This window comes from Oncorhynchus tshawytscha, linkage group LG08 (assembly GCF_018296145.1).
Source record: "Oncorhynchus tshawytscha isolate Ot180627B linkage group LG08, Otsh_v2.0, whole genome shotgun sequence".
NCBI classification, from domain to species: Eukaryota; Metazoa; Chordata; class Actinopteri; order Salmoniformes; family Salmonidae; genus Oncorhynchus; species Oncorhynchus tshawytscha.
Genome location: NC_056436.1, coordinates 68,735,788 through 68,756,206, shown reverse-complemented (window position 1 = coordinate 68,756,206; position 20,419 = coordinate 68,735,788). Strand labels below are relative to the sequence as shown.

The window sequence follows — 20,419 nt, the reverse complement described above, 5'->3', positions numbered from 1 at the left end:
CGATGCACAATTGGCCTAACGTTGTCCGGGTTAGGGAGGGCTTGGTCGGTAGGGATGTCCTCGCGCACCAGCGACTCCTGTGGCAGGCCGGGCGCAGTGAGCGCTAACCAAGGTTGCCAGGTGCACGGTGTACACTCCGACACATTGGTGTGGCTGGCTTCAAGGTTGGATGCGCGCTGTGTTAAGAAGCAGTACGGCTGGTTGGGTTGTGTATCGGAGGACGCATGACTTTCAACCTTCGTCTCTCCCGAGCCCGTACGGGAGTTGTAGCGATGAGACAAGATAGTAGCTACTACAACAATTGGATACCACGAAATTGGGGAGAAAAAAGGGGTAAAAAATTTTAAAAAATAAATAAATGTTTTAAATTAAATAAAAATATGGATACTCTCTGTGTACTAACTAGACACTTATGGTGGTGGGGTACTTCAGCCTATAGACCTTCATGTGTGTCAGCCTACAGTAGCCTACCTTTGAACTCATTTTCTGCAAGCCTGTCCTAAAATGGAAAATTCCATGGTCACTCTTCTTGAATCTGAAAAAGGTCACATGGGCACATGATAGAAATAATCAAACCAAGACTCTTAATGACATTATTATAAATAATAATCGATAGACATAAAATATGCATCAACCACGTATCTGAACTAAAATGCAATGACTACAGGTTTACAGAACATTTAACATGCCACTACCTGCTCCCTCTCAGATGATGAATAATTTAACTATGTTACAAGTAGCCTTAAAGGCCCACTTTCAGTCAAAAACTTGATTTTCCTGTGTGTTCTATATATTTACATACTATGAGGTTGGAACAATACTATGAAATTGTGAAAATTATGATAATGCCCTTTTAGAGTAAGACCTGTTTGAAAAGACCACCTGAAATTTCAACCTGTTTTGGTGGGATGGAGTTTTGGTCTCCCATGGTGACATCACCAGGTGGTACAGTGCCTTGCAAAAGTATTCATCCCCCTTGGCGTTTTTCCTATTTTGTTGCATTACAACCTGTAATTTAAATGGATTTAAATTGAACTCGTATAGAATTTCCACGTGGATGGGGATACTGGGAAAAAAAATGGTAGACTTTCAGGTACTCAACAAGAAGGTCTGATTTCAGTATTACTAAATCAGGAAGTAAGTAAGTAACTATAAAGATCCAGTCCATTTAAAAAACTGGAGGCCTCTTACACTTCAATGTGGTGATATGAAAATCCTGGCAAAATGCATAGCACATAGAATTAAAAAAAAGTTTGACCAGATATTGTTCATCCTGATACTATTTTTTTACATGAACAATATATTGGAGATCATATACGACAATTACTTGAAACAACTGAATATTATGAAACATCAAAGATACCAGGTCTGGTCTACATAGCAGATTTTGAAAAGGCGTTTGATAAAGTATGGCTACTTTAATTTCGGTGAATCTCTTACACAATAGGTTAAAGTTATGTACAGCAACCGCAGATGCAAAATAGTAAATAATTGTTACTTCTCAGAAAGTATTGAGCTTTTAAGAGGAGTAAAACAAGGCTGTCCGTTGTCTCCATTCTATTTATAATGGCCATTGAATGCTAGCTATTAAAATTAGATCCAACAAAAACATCAAGGGGTTAGAAATCCAGGGGATAAAAACAAAAAATTGTCAATTTATGCCGATGACTCAAGTTTTTTCTAAAGTCTGCAATCGGGATCCCTGCACATTGAAGATCTTGATCACTTTTTTAACCTCTCTGGACTAAAACCTAATTATGACAAGTGTACCATATTACATATTGGATCGTTAAAAGACACAGTGTTTACGCTACCTCTACACCTGTTGTAACAAATCAAATGTGATTTGTAGTTTACCAATAAAATGGGCGGATGGTGAAGTAGACATACTTGGTATTCACATCTCAAAAAATATAAATGAACTTACCACAATCAATTTCAACAGAAAGTTTGCAAAAATAGATAAGATTCTGCAGTCATGGAAAAAAAGAAAAATATACCGGTTTCATTTGAGGACCAACATATTGACAGCTGCGCCATGCAGGTTGCAAAACAAATGGGAAGAGATTTTCGATTTACATGGCACATGGTTTATGAACTGGTACAAAAAAACAACACTTGATTCAACACTTAGGAGTTTTTCAATTTAAATTATTAAACAAAATTCTTGCCATCAACAGAAAGTATTAACTTTTCCACATTTTGTTATGTTACAGCCTTCTTCTAAAATGGATTAAATGTAAATGCTTGGTCATTATGGGGTATTGTGTGTATATTGATGAGGGGGGAAAAAACTATTTAATCAATTTTAGAATAAGGCTGTGACCTAAGAAAATGTGGAAAAGGTCAAGGGTTCTGAATACTTTTCGGGGGCACTGTATATGGGGCATACAACAGTCTCAGCTTTGTAGATATTGCTGCGATGAGACAGAATCACGAGATCATTTATTCTGGTATTGCCCCTATGTAGCTTGTTGCTAGTCACAGGTTCAGGAATGGTTAAAAAATCACAACCTTCACTTAAAATTAACCTTACAAATAGTGGTGTTGGGCGATTTGGTCAGTCAATAAATAATATGATAACACTCGTGGGAATGGCTTTCATCTTTAGCTCACAATCTGTGGATACTATACGATTAGAAAGGTTGAAAATGTATATAAAACATCACAGAAGCTATTTTTGTTAATTATTCGCCATTTTAATAAAAAATGATCACATCTTCATTGTTACCCAGAAATAATTTGATATTGAGATAAAAACGTCTGCATTGGACCTTTAAGGCTGTCACATGGGAACAAAGCAGGGCTAGAGTAAGAGTATTACTGGAAAATCAATGAAAATGGATATGGTTTAATTTGGACTTTTGTCTAACACAGGGATGGGCAACTTTGATTGGGGTGGGAGGCACAAAAAAATGGAAGGGGCCACAGTGGCTGGGGGGTCTGCATACCCACATCCATAGCCTCACCTTGTGAGCAAAACATTTTAGCAGCCAACCTCGTGGCAGCGAAGATTGTTTTTAGTTTTATAGTTAATTTCCTGCTATTCCACACATTTTGCCATGGTGAGAAGAGAAGATTTAGCAATTTTATAACTCATTTCATTCATGGGGCAGAGAGAAATTTTGCAGTTTATAATATGAAAACTGATGATCAATGGTTGGTAATTCGACCATGCTTACTAAAAGTTTAGATAGCTGGCCGCTAGATTAATTTACCAATCTAAAAGAAAGTTGCTGACATGGGCTAATTTAGTGACTGCTGATGCACAACCACATTTCGAAATTGCACCTTGAAGATTATATTATTCTAACTCTCAACAGTAAGTTGAGACCCCGACTGTCCCCCCCCAAAAAAAATACATTTGACTTACTTCATCTTTTTAATTATCTACAAAAAGGGGGACCAAGTGCCACATGCCTCCAGTTGCCCATTCCTGGTATAACATACAGTAGTATATGGATGGATATTGCACACTGATCGTAAAAACAGACTAACTCCATTCCAAATCAACCTATTTCCTACATAGTGCGCTACTTTTGACCAGGCTCACACTCAGACTTACTTGGCCTGTGCGTCAGCAGCTTTCTCCCTGGCCACGTTAGCCATGTGACTCAGCTGGTAGTATCTCTTCTTGACCTTATGGAGCTCTCGTAGTGCATCCACTACCTCACCCTGTACTCTCTGCAGCTGCTCTAGACCCTGTAGGGCAACACAACGCATCATATTATTACAATGTAATACAACAATATGCATGGGCGGAACAGCGTATAGGGGTGACTGAAGGAGGAACTCACTGCATTTAAACTACGTCAAACTGTCTCTAGATTGAGAGATTCAACAAATCCAATAGATTCAACGCTGGTTACGTTGTGCAAAAGGCAGGTTTTAAATGATAAATACTGTCCATAGTTTAACAGTGCATGTAGCATGTGGAGGTCAAGGCTGTACAAGTGTAAGGGTTTTTCCAGGGTTTTCCACTGCTTGAATAGTAACCTTTAGATCACAATATTTTCAACGCTAACAAGTGACTCACGTTCCTGCTTTGTTTGATTCTCTGTCATTAACAACAACTACCACAAAGTAGCATAAAAGTCGAGAGGAAGTCGTCAGTAAGTACTGGTGCCTTTCCTAATAAGGTATAGAGAAAATGAAAGGCTTTGGCTGTTTGTGTTAGAATGTATTTCCCTCCTCAAAAAAAAGTGAAAGTATGACGTGAGAAAACCTCTGGTGATGAGTTGTGTGGTTTTGTGAATGGAGACATTGTGGGCTTCATGAAAACTCCACTCAAAAACTACCTAATATGTATTTTTTCATGATGATGTGGCAAGTGACGCTTCCTGAAAGACCAATCATCTAGAAAACTTGACTGCTGACATGCAAATCATTTTTAGTACTGTATCAAGAGAGGACTAATGGAGAACAAAAAAATTGTTTTTGGAGTGGATTTCTTTCTTTAAAACAACATGCTCCGGTTACATAATTTAATCATTTTTCATTAAGGAGGAAGCTATCATAAGCTACACACTCTTTTAACCTATATATGTGTCGGGGGGCTAGGGTCATATCTGGAGTATTTCTCCTGTCTTATCCCGCTGTCCTGTGTGAACTTACATATGCTCTCTCTAATTCTCTCTTTCCTTCTTTCTCACTCTCGGAGGACCTGAGCCCTAGGACCATGCCTCAGGACTACCTGGCATGATGACTCCTTGTTGTCCCCAGTCCACCTGGCCGTGCTGCTGCTCCAGTTTCAACTGTTCTTTCTGCGGCTATGACCTGTTCACTGGGATTACTATTATTTGACCATGCTGGTCATTTATGAACATTTGAACATATTGGCCATGTTCTGTTATAATCTCCACCCGGCACAGCCAGAAGAGGACTGGCCACCCCTCAGCCTGGTTCATCTCTAGGTTTCTTCCTAGGTTTTGGCCTTTCTAGGGAGTTTTTCCTAGCTACCGTTCTTCTACACCTGCATTGCTTGCTGTTTGGGGCTTTAGGCCGGGTTTCTGTACAGCACTTTGATATATCAGCTGATGTAAGAAGGGCTATATAAATACATTTGATTTAGATTTATTTTAAATAAAGGCACCCCCCCCAAACAAACAAAAAAGAAATCTGAGTAGATTAATTCTAGTAGGCTTGATGTGAGTGTGTTCAAGCTGTAGATAAATCAAACAAGCTTTCACAGACTCCAAAACCATTTCTACACAATGTTCTCAGCTTAGTGAAGCCTGATGAAGAAAATGTACAGTTGTGAATAGATTATTAGTCTAAAAACATGCTTTTTCTTCTATCTGGTTACTCAGACTAGGATGCACTGCAATGTGGATCATACATTATTTCAGTGCATCCTCCAATAAGCCACTGCACAGCTCAGCTCACCCTCTTGGCCTTCAGCTCCTTGGCTGCCCTCAGGCTCTTCAGAGCGTCGGCAGTGAGCGAGCGATATCCGTCGGCCGCCGTGAGACGACACACTCCACTCTGTGCCGTGGCCTCAATCAGAGACCTCCACACAGCAAACACACTCCTGGCAGTATACACACAGACAGAAAGAGAGCGGTGTTATTACACCAGCACTATGGCATCCCCCTGATGTTAGACTGTGTTATTAGGGACGGGAGCATCTTCAATCATGAATAATTACAGTGTTTGACAGATATTTCCTTCATATATGTCTATGAAACTCTGAACGTAACTTGTTTTACAAAAATGGGGGTTGGAATGGCTGGGAGTAAAAAGGTCATTAACATGTTGCGGGATCAAACTATCAAGCTTATGATAGGTTACCCAGAGTTCAAAGAGTCTCCCTTGCCTCTTTGCCAGTCTTTCCTCTGGAACTGTATGGCCAGTCTCTGGAGGGCCTGAGAGAGAAGGATATGTTTTATTAAAGATGATAGGAAACACAATCAGGGATATTTCATTACATTCACCTTATAAACCTTGTTGTAACCCATAAATATGAATTTGGTTGGAGTGCAAGTGCAGGACCCAGCCTAAAGTGAACACGTCTTGTTTTTGTGTACAGGATAACATGTAGATTTGGAGCGAAAAGCAGAGTTTTTTTATCAATACTAGAAGCTCTGCACTCGAGGCTCCTGGTGGAACATCAACACCCCAGTGAAAACATCGCTATCCAGTGTTCACTTCCTGTTTCAGATTAACTCACTGCCGACTTCAGAGAAGTGATCCAGGAGCTTGGCTCAGAAACACACTAGCTCCTTCACACCAAGACATCAAATAGCAGAGCCGCTACGCGCCACCAGTAGTACTAAAGCCACAGACCACTTTTATTCTGAACTTTTTGGATGTGGAGGGATTGGTTCACAGGCCCTTATTTCACCATCGCCACCCTGCTACATTCCCCATGGTGCAAGGGTCTGAGGTGAAAACGAAAACACTGGTCTGAGTGTGTAGGTTAACATTATTACAACTGTTAGACCTACTCCATAGGTCCAATGTTAATGCATTGTTAACAACAAACAGAACCAAGGGACAGCACCACAGGACACTCATTTCACTACGGAAACTAACTAGAAACCACAATGGTCAGAGGCAAGTTCAAAGTCCACGGCAACAAGTGGATAGGAGACTCAATAGGAATGCTCTTATGTCAGACACTACAGGAAGTTGCTACAGTAGCTATAACCCAGCTAGGCATGTTAGAAAAGGAAAAGGGTCCGTTTAGTGTATCTAAAGCAGACATTTCCACAGCCATTTAATGAAGTTATCAGCTTATCAAACACCCTATTATGTAAATCTTCTCAGAATGACGTACACCATGGATAACTCCATCGGGAAACATCCAATGGGACATCAGCACTACAGTACAATATGGGACATAATTATCACTGTTGTTTCTGGTTCCTGTGACAGATACCTTGTGTTGTATTCCCCTGCCTTGCTTATGGACAACACCAAGGTCCCTGAAATACTCACTAATATCTGAATCAATATCTGAATGCATCCCATTTCAAAACATTCAATATGAGTGCTTTGAGTAATGCTTTTAATGTGGGGAGGAGGGTGGTAAGAGTGTTGCTTAAAATAGTTGTTGCGAGGATGCCACTAAAAACAGGTTAGTGTCCAAATACTCCAACCCCATTTCAGCTCAATGATACGCCACTCTACAAGATGTCCCAAGGTCGTATCACATGGTTTACTGCCCCCCCATCACTGGAGAGATGAACATAAGACACGGACATACACCCAACTGGGCACAAATGTCAATTCAACGTCAATTCCACGTTTCGCTGAAACAATGTTGATTCAACCAGTGTGTGCCCAGTGGGACCTGACCACGGCTTGTCAATCAGCATCAACATTATAGGAGGCCTCTCACCTGACTGTACTCTTGTTCTATGGCAGCACGCTGTTTACTGAAGGACCTGGACAGAGAAAAATAAACATCACATCAAGGATATGTCAGTGAACTGCATTTAGGCAGTAATTATATAATCTATCTATCTATCTATATATCTATATCTATATCTATATATCTATATCTATATCTATATCTATATATATATATATATATATATATATATATATATATATATCTATATCTATCTATATCTATCTATCTATCTATCTATCTATCTATCTATCTATCTATCTATCTATCTATCTATCTATCTATCTATCTATCTATCTATCTATCTATCTATCTATCTATCTATCTATCTATCTATCTATCTATCTATCTATCTACCTATCTACCTATCTATATATATATATCTATATATATATATATATATCTATATATATATATATATATCTATCTATCTATCTATCTACCTATCTACCTATCTATCTACCTACCTATCTATATATATATATATATATATATATATATATATATCTCTGAGAGATAATTGTCAGAGAGCATTAGTCAGCATATACCTCTGTAAACACCCAGGAGGCCTGACCACATGCTAGACATCTGAAGATGTGTTCATGAATCCTTATGTTTCACTCAGCATCGTTAGTGTATATTGGTTCTTGTTGTGATTACACTGGAATCATACACACAATATTATCAAATATGTACGGTATGTATTATACAAACACAGGCTTCTGTAGGATGGGGGGGGAAGGGGGGACAAGCAGGAGCAGGGTAGGGTAGATGGAGTAGGGGGTGGGACAGTGGGCCATGGTGGGGTAGGGTGATGCAGGGTAAGTCAGGGTATGGCAGAAACAGGTAGGGAGGATGGGGCAGGGTAGGACAGGATGGTCACACCTGATGTCCTCCAGCAGTTCTACCTCCTGCTGCTGTTTGCTCTGCAGCCGCCCCACTTGCTCCGCAAAGGCCATCTTCACCTGCTGGGTCTCCTTCACCTGTCAATCAAAACAGTGACACATACCTGTATCAGGACCGGCCAGCACCGGGACTAAATCAAATCAAAGTTTATTCGTCACGTGCACAGTGGATGTAAACAGTAGTCTATCCAGTCAATAAAAATAAGTGATTATAATTTACAGTGAGGTCCAAAAGTATTGGGACAGATAAAATGTTTTTGTTGTTTTGTCTCTGTACTCCAGGACTTTGGATTTGAAATTATACAGTGACTATGAGGTAAAAGTGCAGACTGTCAGCTTTAATTTCAGGGTATTCTTATCCATATCAGGTGAACCGTTTAGAAATTACAGCACTTCTTCTATGTAGTATTAGACGGGGCAAGGACTCTTCAATGTGTTGAAATTGTTCCGCAGGGATAGTGGCCCATGATGATTCCAAAGCTTCCCACAGTTGTGTCAAGTTGGCTGAATGTCCCTTGGGTGGTGGACCATTTTTGATACACACGGGAAACTGTTGAGCATTAAAAACCTAGCAGCGTTGCAGTTCTTGACAGAAACCGCTGCACCTGGCACCTACTACCATACCCCGTTCAAAGGCACTTACATTGTTATGTCTTGCCCATTGACCCTCTGAATGGCACACACACACAGTCCATGTCTCAATTGTCTCAAGGCTTTAAAATATTTCTTTAACCTTTCTCCCCTGCATCTACACTGATTGATGTGGATTTAACAAGTGACAGTCCTGGTCAGTCTATGTCATGGAAAGTGTTCTTAATGTTTTGTATACTCAGTGTACAGTTGAAGTCAGAAGTTTACATACACTTAGTCATTAAAACTTGTTTTTCAACCACTCTACAAATTTCTTTTTAACAAACTATAGTTTTGGCAAGTTGGGTTAGGACATCTATTTTGTGCATGACACAAGTCATTTTTCCAACAATTGTTTACCAACAGATTATTTCACTTATAATTCACTGTATCATAATTCCAGTGGGTCAGGAGTTTACATACACTAAATTGACTGTGCCTTTAAACAGCTTGGAAAATTCCAGAAAATGATGTCATGGCTTTAGAAGCTTCTGATAGGCTAATTGACATCATTTGAGTCAATTGGAGGTGTACCTGTGGATGTATTTCAAGGCCTACCTTAAAACTCAGTGCCTCTTTGCTTGACATCATGGGAAAATGCCAAGTTCTCCGAAAAAAAATTGTAGACCTCCACAAGTCTGGTTCATCTTTGGGAAAAATTTCCAAACGCCTGAAGGTACCACGTTCAGCTGAACAAACAATAGTACGCAAGTATAAACACCATGGGACCACGTAGCCGTCATGCCACTCAGGAAAGAGACGCGTTCTGTCTCCTAGAGATGAACGTACTTTGGTGCGAAAAGTGCAAATCAATCCCGGAACAATAGCAAAGGACCTTGTAAAGATACTGGAGGAAACAGGTACGAAAGTATCTATTTCCACAGTAAAACAAGTCCTATATCGACATAACCTGAAAGGCCGCTCAGCAAGGAAGAAGCCACTGCTCCAAAACCGCCATAAAAAACTGCACATGGGGACAAAGATCGTACTTTTTGGAGAAATGTCCTCTGGTCTGATGAAACAAAAATATAACTGTTTGGCCATAATGACCATCGTTATGTTCGGAGGAAAAAGGGGGAGGCTTGCAAGCCGAAGAACACCATACCAACCATAAAGCACGAGGGTGGCAGCATCATGTTGTGGGGGTGCTTTCCTGCAGGAGGGACTGGTGCACTTCACAAAATAGATGGCATCATGAGGAAGGGAAATTATGTGGATATATTAAAGCAACATCAGTCAGGAAGTTAAAGCTTGATCGCAAATGGGTCTTCCAAATGGACAATGACCCCAAGCATACTTCCAAAGTTGTGGCAAAATGGCTTAAGGACAGCAAAGTCAAGGTATTGGAGTGGCCATCACAAAGCCCTGACCTCAACCCTATAGAAAATGTGTGGGCAGAACTGAAAAAGTGTGTGGGAGCAAGGAGGCCTACAAACCTGACTCAGGTACACCAGCTCTGTCAGGAGGAATGGGACAAAATTCTAAAAACGTATTGTGGGAAGCTTGTGGAAGGCTTCCCAAAACATTTGACCCAAGTTAAACAATTTAAAAGCAATGCTACTAAATACTAATTGAGTGTATGTAAACTTCTGACCCACTGGGAATGTGATGAAAGAAATAAAAGCTGAAATAAATCATTCACTCTACTATTATTCTGACATTTCACATTCTTAAAATAAAGTGGTGATCCTAACTGACCTAAGACAGGGCATTTTTACTAGGATTAAATGTCAGGAATTGTGAAAAACCGAGTTTAAATGTATTTGGCTAAGGTGTATGTAAACTTCCGACTTCAACTGAATATGTGTTTTAAAGTAGTCAAAGTTGTATATCTGGTTCCATATTCATAGCATGAAATGACTACAACAAGCTTGTGACTCTACCAATGATGGATGCATTTGCAGTTTGTTTTGGTTGTGTTTCAGATTATTTTGTGCCCAATAGAAATGAATGGTACATAATGCATAGTGTTCTTTTGTAGTCACTTTTATTGTAAATAAGAATATGTTTCTAAACACTTCTACATTAATGTGGATGCTACCATGGTTAATGGATAATCATGACTGAAATGTGAATGATGAGTGAGAAAGTTACAGATGCACAAAGACCATACCCCCAAGACATGCTAACCTCTCACCATTGCCAATAACAGGGGAGGTTATAAAAAATGTTTTGGGAGGTATGATATTTATGGGGGTGAGTGCTGAATTTTTGTCCCAGTCCGCCTCTGGGTACATCAGCTGAAGACTTCAGTCTGAAGGTCAGAGTCAGCAACATCAGCGAACTAGTAGCCACTTAGCTCCGACACGGAGCCTGTACATGCACTATCTATCTATCTATCTATCTATCTATCTATCTATCTATCTATCTATCTATCTATCTATCTGTCTTTCTCTCTCTCTCTTTCTCTCTGTGTTATTGTGGATTGTGGACATCAGAATATAAGCAATTGTAGAATTAATGGTGCAAAATGTGCGTTGAGCATCGTAAGGATGCTGACATCATTACTTGGAACCTACGAAAATGTCACAAGTGAAAACGACCAAATTCAAATTAAGACTACTTCACAGGAGTAGGACTTTTCTAAACATGTTCTACTAAACAGTTCACCTCTTGTGAAATAATTGGCAATAACAACTTGCATTTTCAGAAACTTTACAATTATGTCAAATGTACTGTGCCAAATGAAAATAGAATAGAGATGTCAGAGGTACTTTCAACGTATTTCAACCTCTCTATGGTCTTGCCACAGTTCATTTCGTTTGACATAATTGTGAAGTTAAAAACATGTAAATTGTTATTGCAAATTCTTGTAAAATTCTTACCTTTCTGGGAGGAGGTTGCATTTTCGGATTATTTAGCGTCTCCTTTGTATTGAAGCGCAACAGCCTACTTCCCGAAAGCTTTTGACACACTAAAGCATCTCTAGGTAGGTGGAGCATTACTTTGGACTAGCTGTTTTACATGCTCCAAACCCCCCCTAATGGAATAGTGCCACCTAGCGGGCACGTATAATACTGTCCTCCAAGAGTTTCACTTTTGATCGCCAGTAGCCACATATGCTGTTACATTTTTTTGTTGGAGAGCCTAGCCTAGAAGAGCCCAGGAAGGTGGCATGAGAAGCTACCTAGGTATGAAGCCACATCAAACAACTCAAGTAGTCCAATGTCCAAAAACATCCAATGATTTCTTTATTGTTTATTACATTATTTGTATAATGTTGGTTTAGGATGAGATAGAAATTGTCTTTGTTTCTAACCACTAGAATTGAAAGATCAACACCAGAAAGTAAAGGTCAACCAACGATATGGCTGTAATATTCTTCAGACAGATTTATCTGTGATGCACTTTGCCATATATAGACCTACATTCAGGCCTAGGCTATAGTATCTAATTTACTGGTCATTTCACAATCCGGTCAATACAGGAACAGTAAACGCAGTAGCAGATATGTCTTCCAGGTGTTAATCCAATTAGTAGCAATACAATTTCAAATTGATAAATAGTTCATAAAGAAATGATAAAGAAAAGAATAGTTATAGTTGATCAGTTGGGTGTAGAGCGGAGGTGTTGATAAATTCGAACACTTGTTTCAGCTGCTGCAGGAACATCTTTGGAGACACCACTGGTTCACAGTGCAGGGCCAGTTGAAAGCCCTTCAATGACAGAGAATAACACATACATCTGGTAAGATCTTTGTAATTGTGAACAATGTAACAGTAATTTCATGGCTTTTCAGTTATCTCTGCCATGTCCAGAATGTCATTATAGTCTAAGAACACATCTTTTTTTAACCCCTTTTTTCATGATATCCAGTTGGTAGTTAGAGTCTTGTCCCATTGCTGCAACTCCCGTACGGATACGGGAGAGAGCCATGCGTCCTCCGAATCACAACCCTCTGCACTGCTTCTTGACACAGTGCTCGCTTAACCCGGAAGCCAGCCACATCAATGTGTCAGAGGAAACACTGTACAACTGGTGACCATGTCAGCATGCATGCACCCGGCCTGCCACAGGAGTTGCTAGAGCGCATTGGGACAAGGACATCCCGGCCGGCCAAACCCTCCCCTAACCGCTAGGCCAATTGTGTGTCGTCTCATGGGTCTCCCAGTCGCAGCCAGCTGCGACACATCCTGGGGTCGAACCCGGATCTGTAGTGACGTCTCAAGCACTGCAGTGCTTTAGACCAGTGCGCCACTCGGGGGGCCCATCTAAGAACAATTCAGTGCATTTTGAACAATTCTGTGCATGTTGAGGGGAGATAACTTACCTTGGACCAATGAATCCCTAATCTTTTCTTCAGTAGGCCTGCGATACGATGCACCCTCTGCAGTGACTCCAGTCCCTGTTTGAAGTAGTCTGCTGTGCATGTTCCCTATTCAAAGTAACAGAAGAAAAGGGTTACAAAGGTACACATTGCATGACATCCCACTGGGCACAGACGTCAATTCAATGTCTATTCCACGTTGGTTCAACGTAATTTCATTGAAATTGTCTGGAAGCCATGTTGATTCAACCAGTGGGATGGCTCTACTTACTGTAACTCCAATTAACATTTTATGTTTCTCTTACCACTGATGTGATGGGGATTTGGAGACACTGGCATTTTAGATCCTACAGAGATAAGTAAATGTTAGAAAACATAGTTGACAGAATTGTTTAATATAACAACTGTACTGCAATACATACATCTAGGTTAACATTCCTTTAGCAGAGACCAATCCATCACATTAGGAATTCATATACTGTGATATGTAGTGGCAGGTAGCCTAGTGATTAGAGCGTTGGGCCAGTAATCAAAAGGTTGCTGGATCAAGCTGACAAGGTTGTTCCCCGGTAGGCTGTCATTGTAAATAAGAATTTGTTCTTAACTGACTTGCCTAGTTAAATAAAGCCTTCTTTTTTTTAACAAAAAATATAAATGAGACAACACAACCAGGTTTTGCTAATTGAAATGAGAAACCAAAAGAAGTTAGTGCAGCCTGTGGTAGGAGGCTATGTTGTATCTGTGTGTATTCTGATTGAGATAAGCAATGTCACAAGACAGATTAGAGATGCTCTAGCAGCTTTGCTTTGCAAAAAAAGTGTTTCATGAAGTGCACAGCATACATAAGAATCAGACAGGCATGTCTAGCAGTGAGATGTGTTTAACCTAGAGTACATTGAAGTGAAGAATAGATTGAGACAATTATCCAAGATTGTTATGGACTCACCATTCCAGATGTGCTGCAGCCTTCAGCACAGTTCTGTGGTTCAGGACACAAAGGTAACATTGGTTACATTACTTTCATCTCTAAAAGTTGTCTGGACTTTTCAATTGTTGAAAATGTTTTTGTGCAATAAGAACTGTCTTACCTTAAGTGCTCCATCAATATAAGATTGTATATCTTTAACATGCTCCAGAGATCTTCCTAGGCGTTGTACTGGAGATGAGGCGGCCAGGCTAATCATCATTGAGAGCAGCAGAAGTATTGTACCTTTGTGTATTGCCATTTTTCTATTGATGAACCCAAGTAGACGACTGGTGCCTAATGACTTGGTTCTGGACCTGTGTGGCAGCATTTAAGACCCATTGTTGAAATTTCCAAGCTTTTGGGGAATCCCTGTTGCCAGTTTTCTCACTATAATTATTTGTCATACTATATTCTCCCACACAGGCAACTTTAGTTTGATGCCATGGCATGAGTCTATGTGCCACTGTTAACCACATATCACTGAAATCATTTGTGTCATTTCCTTGGGAAATTGATCATCCATCTTTCTGGCAGGAACTTAGTCATTATTTACTACTTAGTTTTATTATCTAAACTATTCATTCATTTACATAAAGAGCCTTTGACAATCTTACAGACTAAGAAAATCAGCACCCCATACATATTGACATATCATTTTAAATAGGCAATCAGCGATTGGAACATAATTTTTTTTACTTAAAACTTAATTACACTACACGATCAATTTTATTTTAATGGACAATAAATGTTATTTTCTTTCAAAAACAAGGACATTTCTAAGTGGCCACAAACTTTCTAACGGTAGTGTATATAACAATATTAGTGATATATTAATTATATATTCTTGTGTATTTTATTTTATTTGTATTATTATTTGGGAAGGTCTCTTAAGCAAGCATTTCACGGTAAAGTCTACACAAGTTGTATTCAGCACATGTGAAATATACAATTGGATTTGATTTGATATATACCCATTGATCCTTGAATATTGTCAGAATGTGTGCATACTGGTAGCGAAGTCAGGTGCAGGAGAGCAGAGATTTGTGAACAGGTGCACACTTTATTTAGGCAAAAGTGCAAAACGCGCAAAACAGTCACAAGAATGATGTTCAGCAAGAAACAGCTTCGTGAAAAATAACACGGAAAAAACAAGCCAGTCTGGCGCGTCAACAACACACAAGTAACACAAATAATCTCACACAAAGAAATGATGGGGAACAGAGGAATAAATACATGTAGATTGATTGGGGAATGAAAACCAGGTGTGCAGGGAACAAGACAAAACGTCGACTGCCGAACGCTGCCCGAGCAAGGAGAGGAGCCGAATCCGGCGGATGTCGTGACAAATATAACTTATACATGCCTCATGAGCTTAGTTCAACTGTAGCACCTCATCAGAACCCCAAAATAAAAGCTTGTTTTATTCCATTGTATAAAAAAGTAAAACTCTCAACAGACACAATATAGCCTCAAAACATGGTAAAAAACTATATTTGTAACATCATTGTTGGTCAATCCTTGAATTCATAGCTCTGTCTATGAATTTGAGAGTGCTTACATTTCTCCAATCCCATCCCTCAGCTATTTACTGAAACAGTGGTGGGGTGAACACTTGTATGAACTGCAGATTGCCCCTTGAACAAGAAATGCCAACCTTTGGTTATAAACGGATGCTATCTTTTACTATACAGCGATGCATGCCGATAGATGGTAAAATAGTTATCAATCAAACATTATTAACCACATCAAACACAACACTTGGCTTTCCCTGTGATGCGCCGTTTACAGAAAATTCTGATGCCCACACCAGCAACGTGCTTTTCAAAAAAGGTCACTACACATCAACCTGAATTGCTGACATGCTAGGAAAAAGTGAAGATAAGAACTTGGGTTGAAGAGGTTATTTTCTTTGAAAGCAATACCAACTGCTATGTCATTGTGCACAGACCAAATTTATTAAGGAACTGTCGTAACGCTAAAAGGAGTCAAAAAATAACAATTCATTTAAAAACATCATACCGGTTACAGTTATATCACAAATTGATATATTACACTGCATACAAGATGTTAATGGAATGGAATTGAACATGCAGTAACATCAGTTAGTTTTCTTCCTCAGCTCAGTCTAGTTTAACAAAACACTGACCTTTTATTAAACAATAGTGAGCTATATTCTTTGGATTAGACTATGGTGAGCTATATTCTTTAGATTAGATAGTGAGCTATATTCTTTAGATTAGATAGTGAGCTATATTCTTTGGATTAGACTATGGTGAGCTATATTCTTTAGATTAGACTATGGTGAGCTATATTCTTTGGATTATACTATGGTGAGCTATATTCTTTAGATTAGACTATGGTGAGCTATATTCTTTAGATTAGACTATGGTGAGCTATATTCTTTAGATTAGACAGTGAGCTATATTCTTTAGATTAGACTATGGTGAGCTATATTCTTTAGATTAGACTATGGTGAGTTATATTCTTTAGATTAGACAGTGAACTATTATTCTTAAAATTAGACTATGGTGAGCTATATTCTTTAGATTAGACTATGGTGAGCTATATTCCTTAGATTAGACAGTGAGGTATATTCTTTAGATTAGACTATGGTGAGCTATATTCTTTAGATTAGATAGTGAGCTATATTCTTTGGATTAGACTATGGTGATCTATATTCTTTAGATTAGACTATGGTGAGCTATATTCTTTAGATTAGATAGTGAGCTATATTCTTTGGATTAGACTATGGTGAGCTATATTCTTTAGATTAGACAGTGAGCTATATTCTTTAGATTAGACTATGGTGAGCTATATTCTTTAGATTAGACTATGGTGAGCTATATTCTTTAGATTAGACTATGGGGAGCTATATTCTTTAGATTAGACAGTGAGCTATATTCTTTAGATTAGACTATGGTGAGCTATATTCTTTAGATTAGACTATGGTGAGCTATATTCTTTAGATTAGACTATGGGGAGCTATATTCTTTAGATTAGACAGTGAGCTATATTCCTTAGATTAGACAGTGAGCTATATTATTTAGATTAGACTATGGTGAGCTATATTCTTTAGATTAGACTATGGGGAGCTATATTCTTAAGCAAAGAGTTAATTTCCTTAAATTCTACACATTTAGCCAAGAACGGAGACAAGATTTTGGCATTTTATAAATAACTTCATGCAATTCTCCAAATTTTGCCATGAGACGAAGAGAAAAAATTGCAGTTTTATAGCTAATTCCCTGCAGTTCTACACATTTTGCCAAAGGGTGGAAAGAAATGTTGCTGATTTTAATATGAGACATGAGCAAGCGTGACTAACAAAATCAATGGGGGCCAGCCGGGCGATAATTCAACCATGATTAATACAAGTTCAGATAGCTGCCCGCTAGACTAATTTACCAATCTAAAAAATGTTAGCTGAAATGGGCTAATTGAGTGACTATCAGTGACTGACATAAATGAGAAAAAAAACTGCTGATGCACAACCAAAATGTTGAAATTTAACTTAATTGATCAGCGGGCCTACGAAAGGGGTGTCTGCGGGCTGCCAGTTGCCCATCCCTTCTATAGTGTAACATTTTATTTTACAAGATAGATCAAGTTGCCCCCACGAGGCACATAACACATAGCAGGGAATTGGTACTGGCTGAAGATCCAACATTGTTGATCATTATGACACAATATAGCTACTCCTCTACATCCTGTGTTGTGCTCTGTTGATGATGAGGGGATCCAGAGTTGATATAGCTACACTTCTACATCCTGTGTTGTGCTCTGTTGATGATGAGGGGATCCAGAGTTGATATAGTTACACTTCTACATCCTGTGTTGTGCTCTGTTGATGATGAGGGGATCCAGAGTTGATATAGCTACACTTCTACATCCTGTGTTGTGCTCTGTTGATGATGAGGGGATCCAGAGTTGATATAGCTACTCCTCTACATCCTGTGTTGTGCTCTGTTGATGATGAGGGGATCCAGAGTTGATATAGCTACTCCTCTACATCCTGTGTTGTGCTCTGTTGATGATGAGGGGATCCAGAGTTTTCCTTTTAACTGCGTGGTGCATGATGTCTGAGGGTTGAATGCTGATGTGCTGTAGATTCTTGACCCAATAAAGGGGATTTAAAACTGGTCTATTCATTCAAGGAACTCACTCTTCAGGCTCGCTTCACTGTCTGAGAAGTTCAGCAGCTCCTCCAGCTCATCCCCTGTGTCATCTTCCTCCTCCTCTGCCTCCCGGGACATCTGGGGCTTCCCCTCACCTTTCCCTCCCAACTCCAGGTAGCCCTTGGCTTTGGGGTTAGGCCCTCCGCTCCGTATACCAGCCTCTGCCTTAGCCTTGGTGCCTTGCATCGTAGACGTGTGCTCCTCCCAGACTGGTGTCCCCCCTGGACTGCCACCTCCTGGCCGGGTGCCTGCCTCTCCGCTGGGGGCTTCTGCACTGGGGGCCAGTGACACCGCAGACTTGCTGGTACACAGCCCCATGAAGGTCTGCTTTTCTTGTGCAAGCTTACCCTCACTATTTCTCTCACACACTCCCTAGACTAGTGATGCACTGTGCGTTCTTGATGAGACTGGCTAAAACTAGGCATTACTACTGGTGTCTGTGTTGCTTCCAAGAGAGGCAGAGGAGCACACTATTCAGTATTTTCCATAACAGCCGTTTTGAACAGAAGCTTTTGTTCTTCGGGTTCAGCTGGGTTTCAGAGAGCCCTTGACTTAAGACTAGTATCAAGACAGCTTGCCAGGGAAGTCTGTTGGTCGCAGTCACCTCAGCTCTCAGAGCACACACCTAATCTAAATCATAGCATCTCTTAATCATAGCATATACTTATCATGCAGTGTTATTCAGACTATTTGTAAATGCTCTTTTTGGACATAATTTCTCTAAAAAGCTTCCAAAGGTGTGCTGTTAACATTTAATCCGGTTTAAATCAATAAATACATTGAATTTAATTAATTACAATTATATGGATTAGGAGTCAGGTATAGTTCACAGCTATTAATGTCTCATGGACAAAGAAATGTAACAATTACATGAGATTATAATTCTGAGTTTCCAAGATTACACCACTACAAATTAGTTTTTTCTCTACTCATAATTATGTTTAAAAAGTGAATAATATACCTTTACAGTGTCATTTATTTTTCTCTGAAAGGAGAGAAGAGGCACTTATCTAACAGTGGCATGACCACAGGTGAGCCTCATTTACCAAATCACTTTGTTGAATTACCACCCTGTTTCAATCCCTCATTATATGGGGGGAATCATTTCTCAAATATTATCTAGTGGGAAAGCCCAATCATCTTATTGTGATGTTAAAAGTTCTGGATCATTTACTATACAGGATAGTTATGTACAGTTGAGGTCGGAAGTCAGGTTGGAGTCATTAAAACTTGTTTTTCAACCACTCCACAAATTTCTTGTTAACAAACTATAGTTTTGGCAAGTCGGTTAGGACATCTACTTCGTGCATGACACAAGTAATTTTTCCAACAATTGTTTACAGACACATTATTTCACTTATAATTCACTGTATCACAATTCCAGTGTGTCAGAAGTTCATGTACACTAAGTTGACTGTGCCTTTAAACAGCTTGGAATATATCAGAAAATTATGTCATGGCTTTAGAAGCTTCTGATAGGCTAATTGACATCATTTGAGTCAATTGGAGGTGTACCTGTGGATGTATTTCAAGGCCTACCTTCAAACTCAGTGCCTCTTTGCTTGACATCATGGGAAAAATCAAAAGAAATCAGCCAAGTTCTCAGAAAAAAATTGTAGACCTCCACAAGTCTGGTCCAACGCCTGAAGGTACCATGTTCCTCTGTACAAACAATAGTACGCAAGTATAATCACCATGGGACCACGCAGCCATCATACCGCTCAGGAAGAAGACGCTTTCTGTCTCCTAGAGATGAATGTACTTTGGCGCAAAAAGTGCAAATCAATCCCAGAACAACAGCAAAGGACCTTTTGAAGATGCTGGAGGAAACAGGTACAAAATTATCTATATCCACAGGAAAACGAGTCCTATATTGGCGTAACCTGAAAGGCCGCTCAGCAAGGAAGAAGCCACTGCTCCAAAACCGCCATAAAAAACTGCACATGGGGACAAAGATCGTACTTTTTGGAGAAATGTCCTCTGGTCTGATGAAACAAAAATAGAACTGTTTGGCCATAATGACCATTGTTAGCCGACGAGCACCATCCCAACCGTGAAGCACGGGGGGTGGCAGCATTTAAAAAAAAATGTTTTACCTTTATTTTACTAGGCAAGTCAGTT

The 20,419-nt window shown here is 39.5% G+C and overlaps 1 protein-coding gene across 1 annotated transcript in view; it reads right to left on the bottom strand.

Moving 5' to 3' along the window:
- LOC112256038 (F-BAR and double SH3 domains protein 1) overlaps window positions 1-11,817 on the bottom strand; it is a 29,907-nt gene extending 18,090 nt beyond the window's left edge. The window contains exons 1-7 of the mRNA XM_024428979.2: window positions 11,715-11,817; window positions 8,240-8,337; window positions 7,343-7,388; window positions 5,791-5,864; window positions 5,386-5,530; window positions 3,566-3,702; window positions 472-535 (exon numbers count right to left, since the gene is read on the bottom strand). Coding sequence (XP_024284747.2) covers window positions 472-535; window positions 3,566-3,702; window positions 5,386-5,530; window positions 5,791-5,864; window positions 7,343-7,388; window positions 8,240-8,337; window positions 11,715-11,735 — 585 coding nt within the window. The 5' untranslated portion in view covers window positions 11,736-11,817. The remainder of the gene's footprint in view (window positions 1-471; window positions 536-3,565; window positions 3,703-5,385; window positions 5,531-5,790; window positions 5,865-7,342; window positions 7,389-8,239; window positions 8,338-11,714) is intronic.
- Between the last annotated feature and the right edge of the window lie 8,602 nt (window positions 11,818-20,419).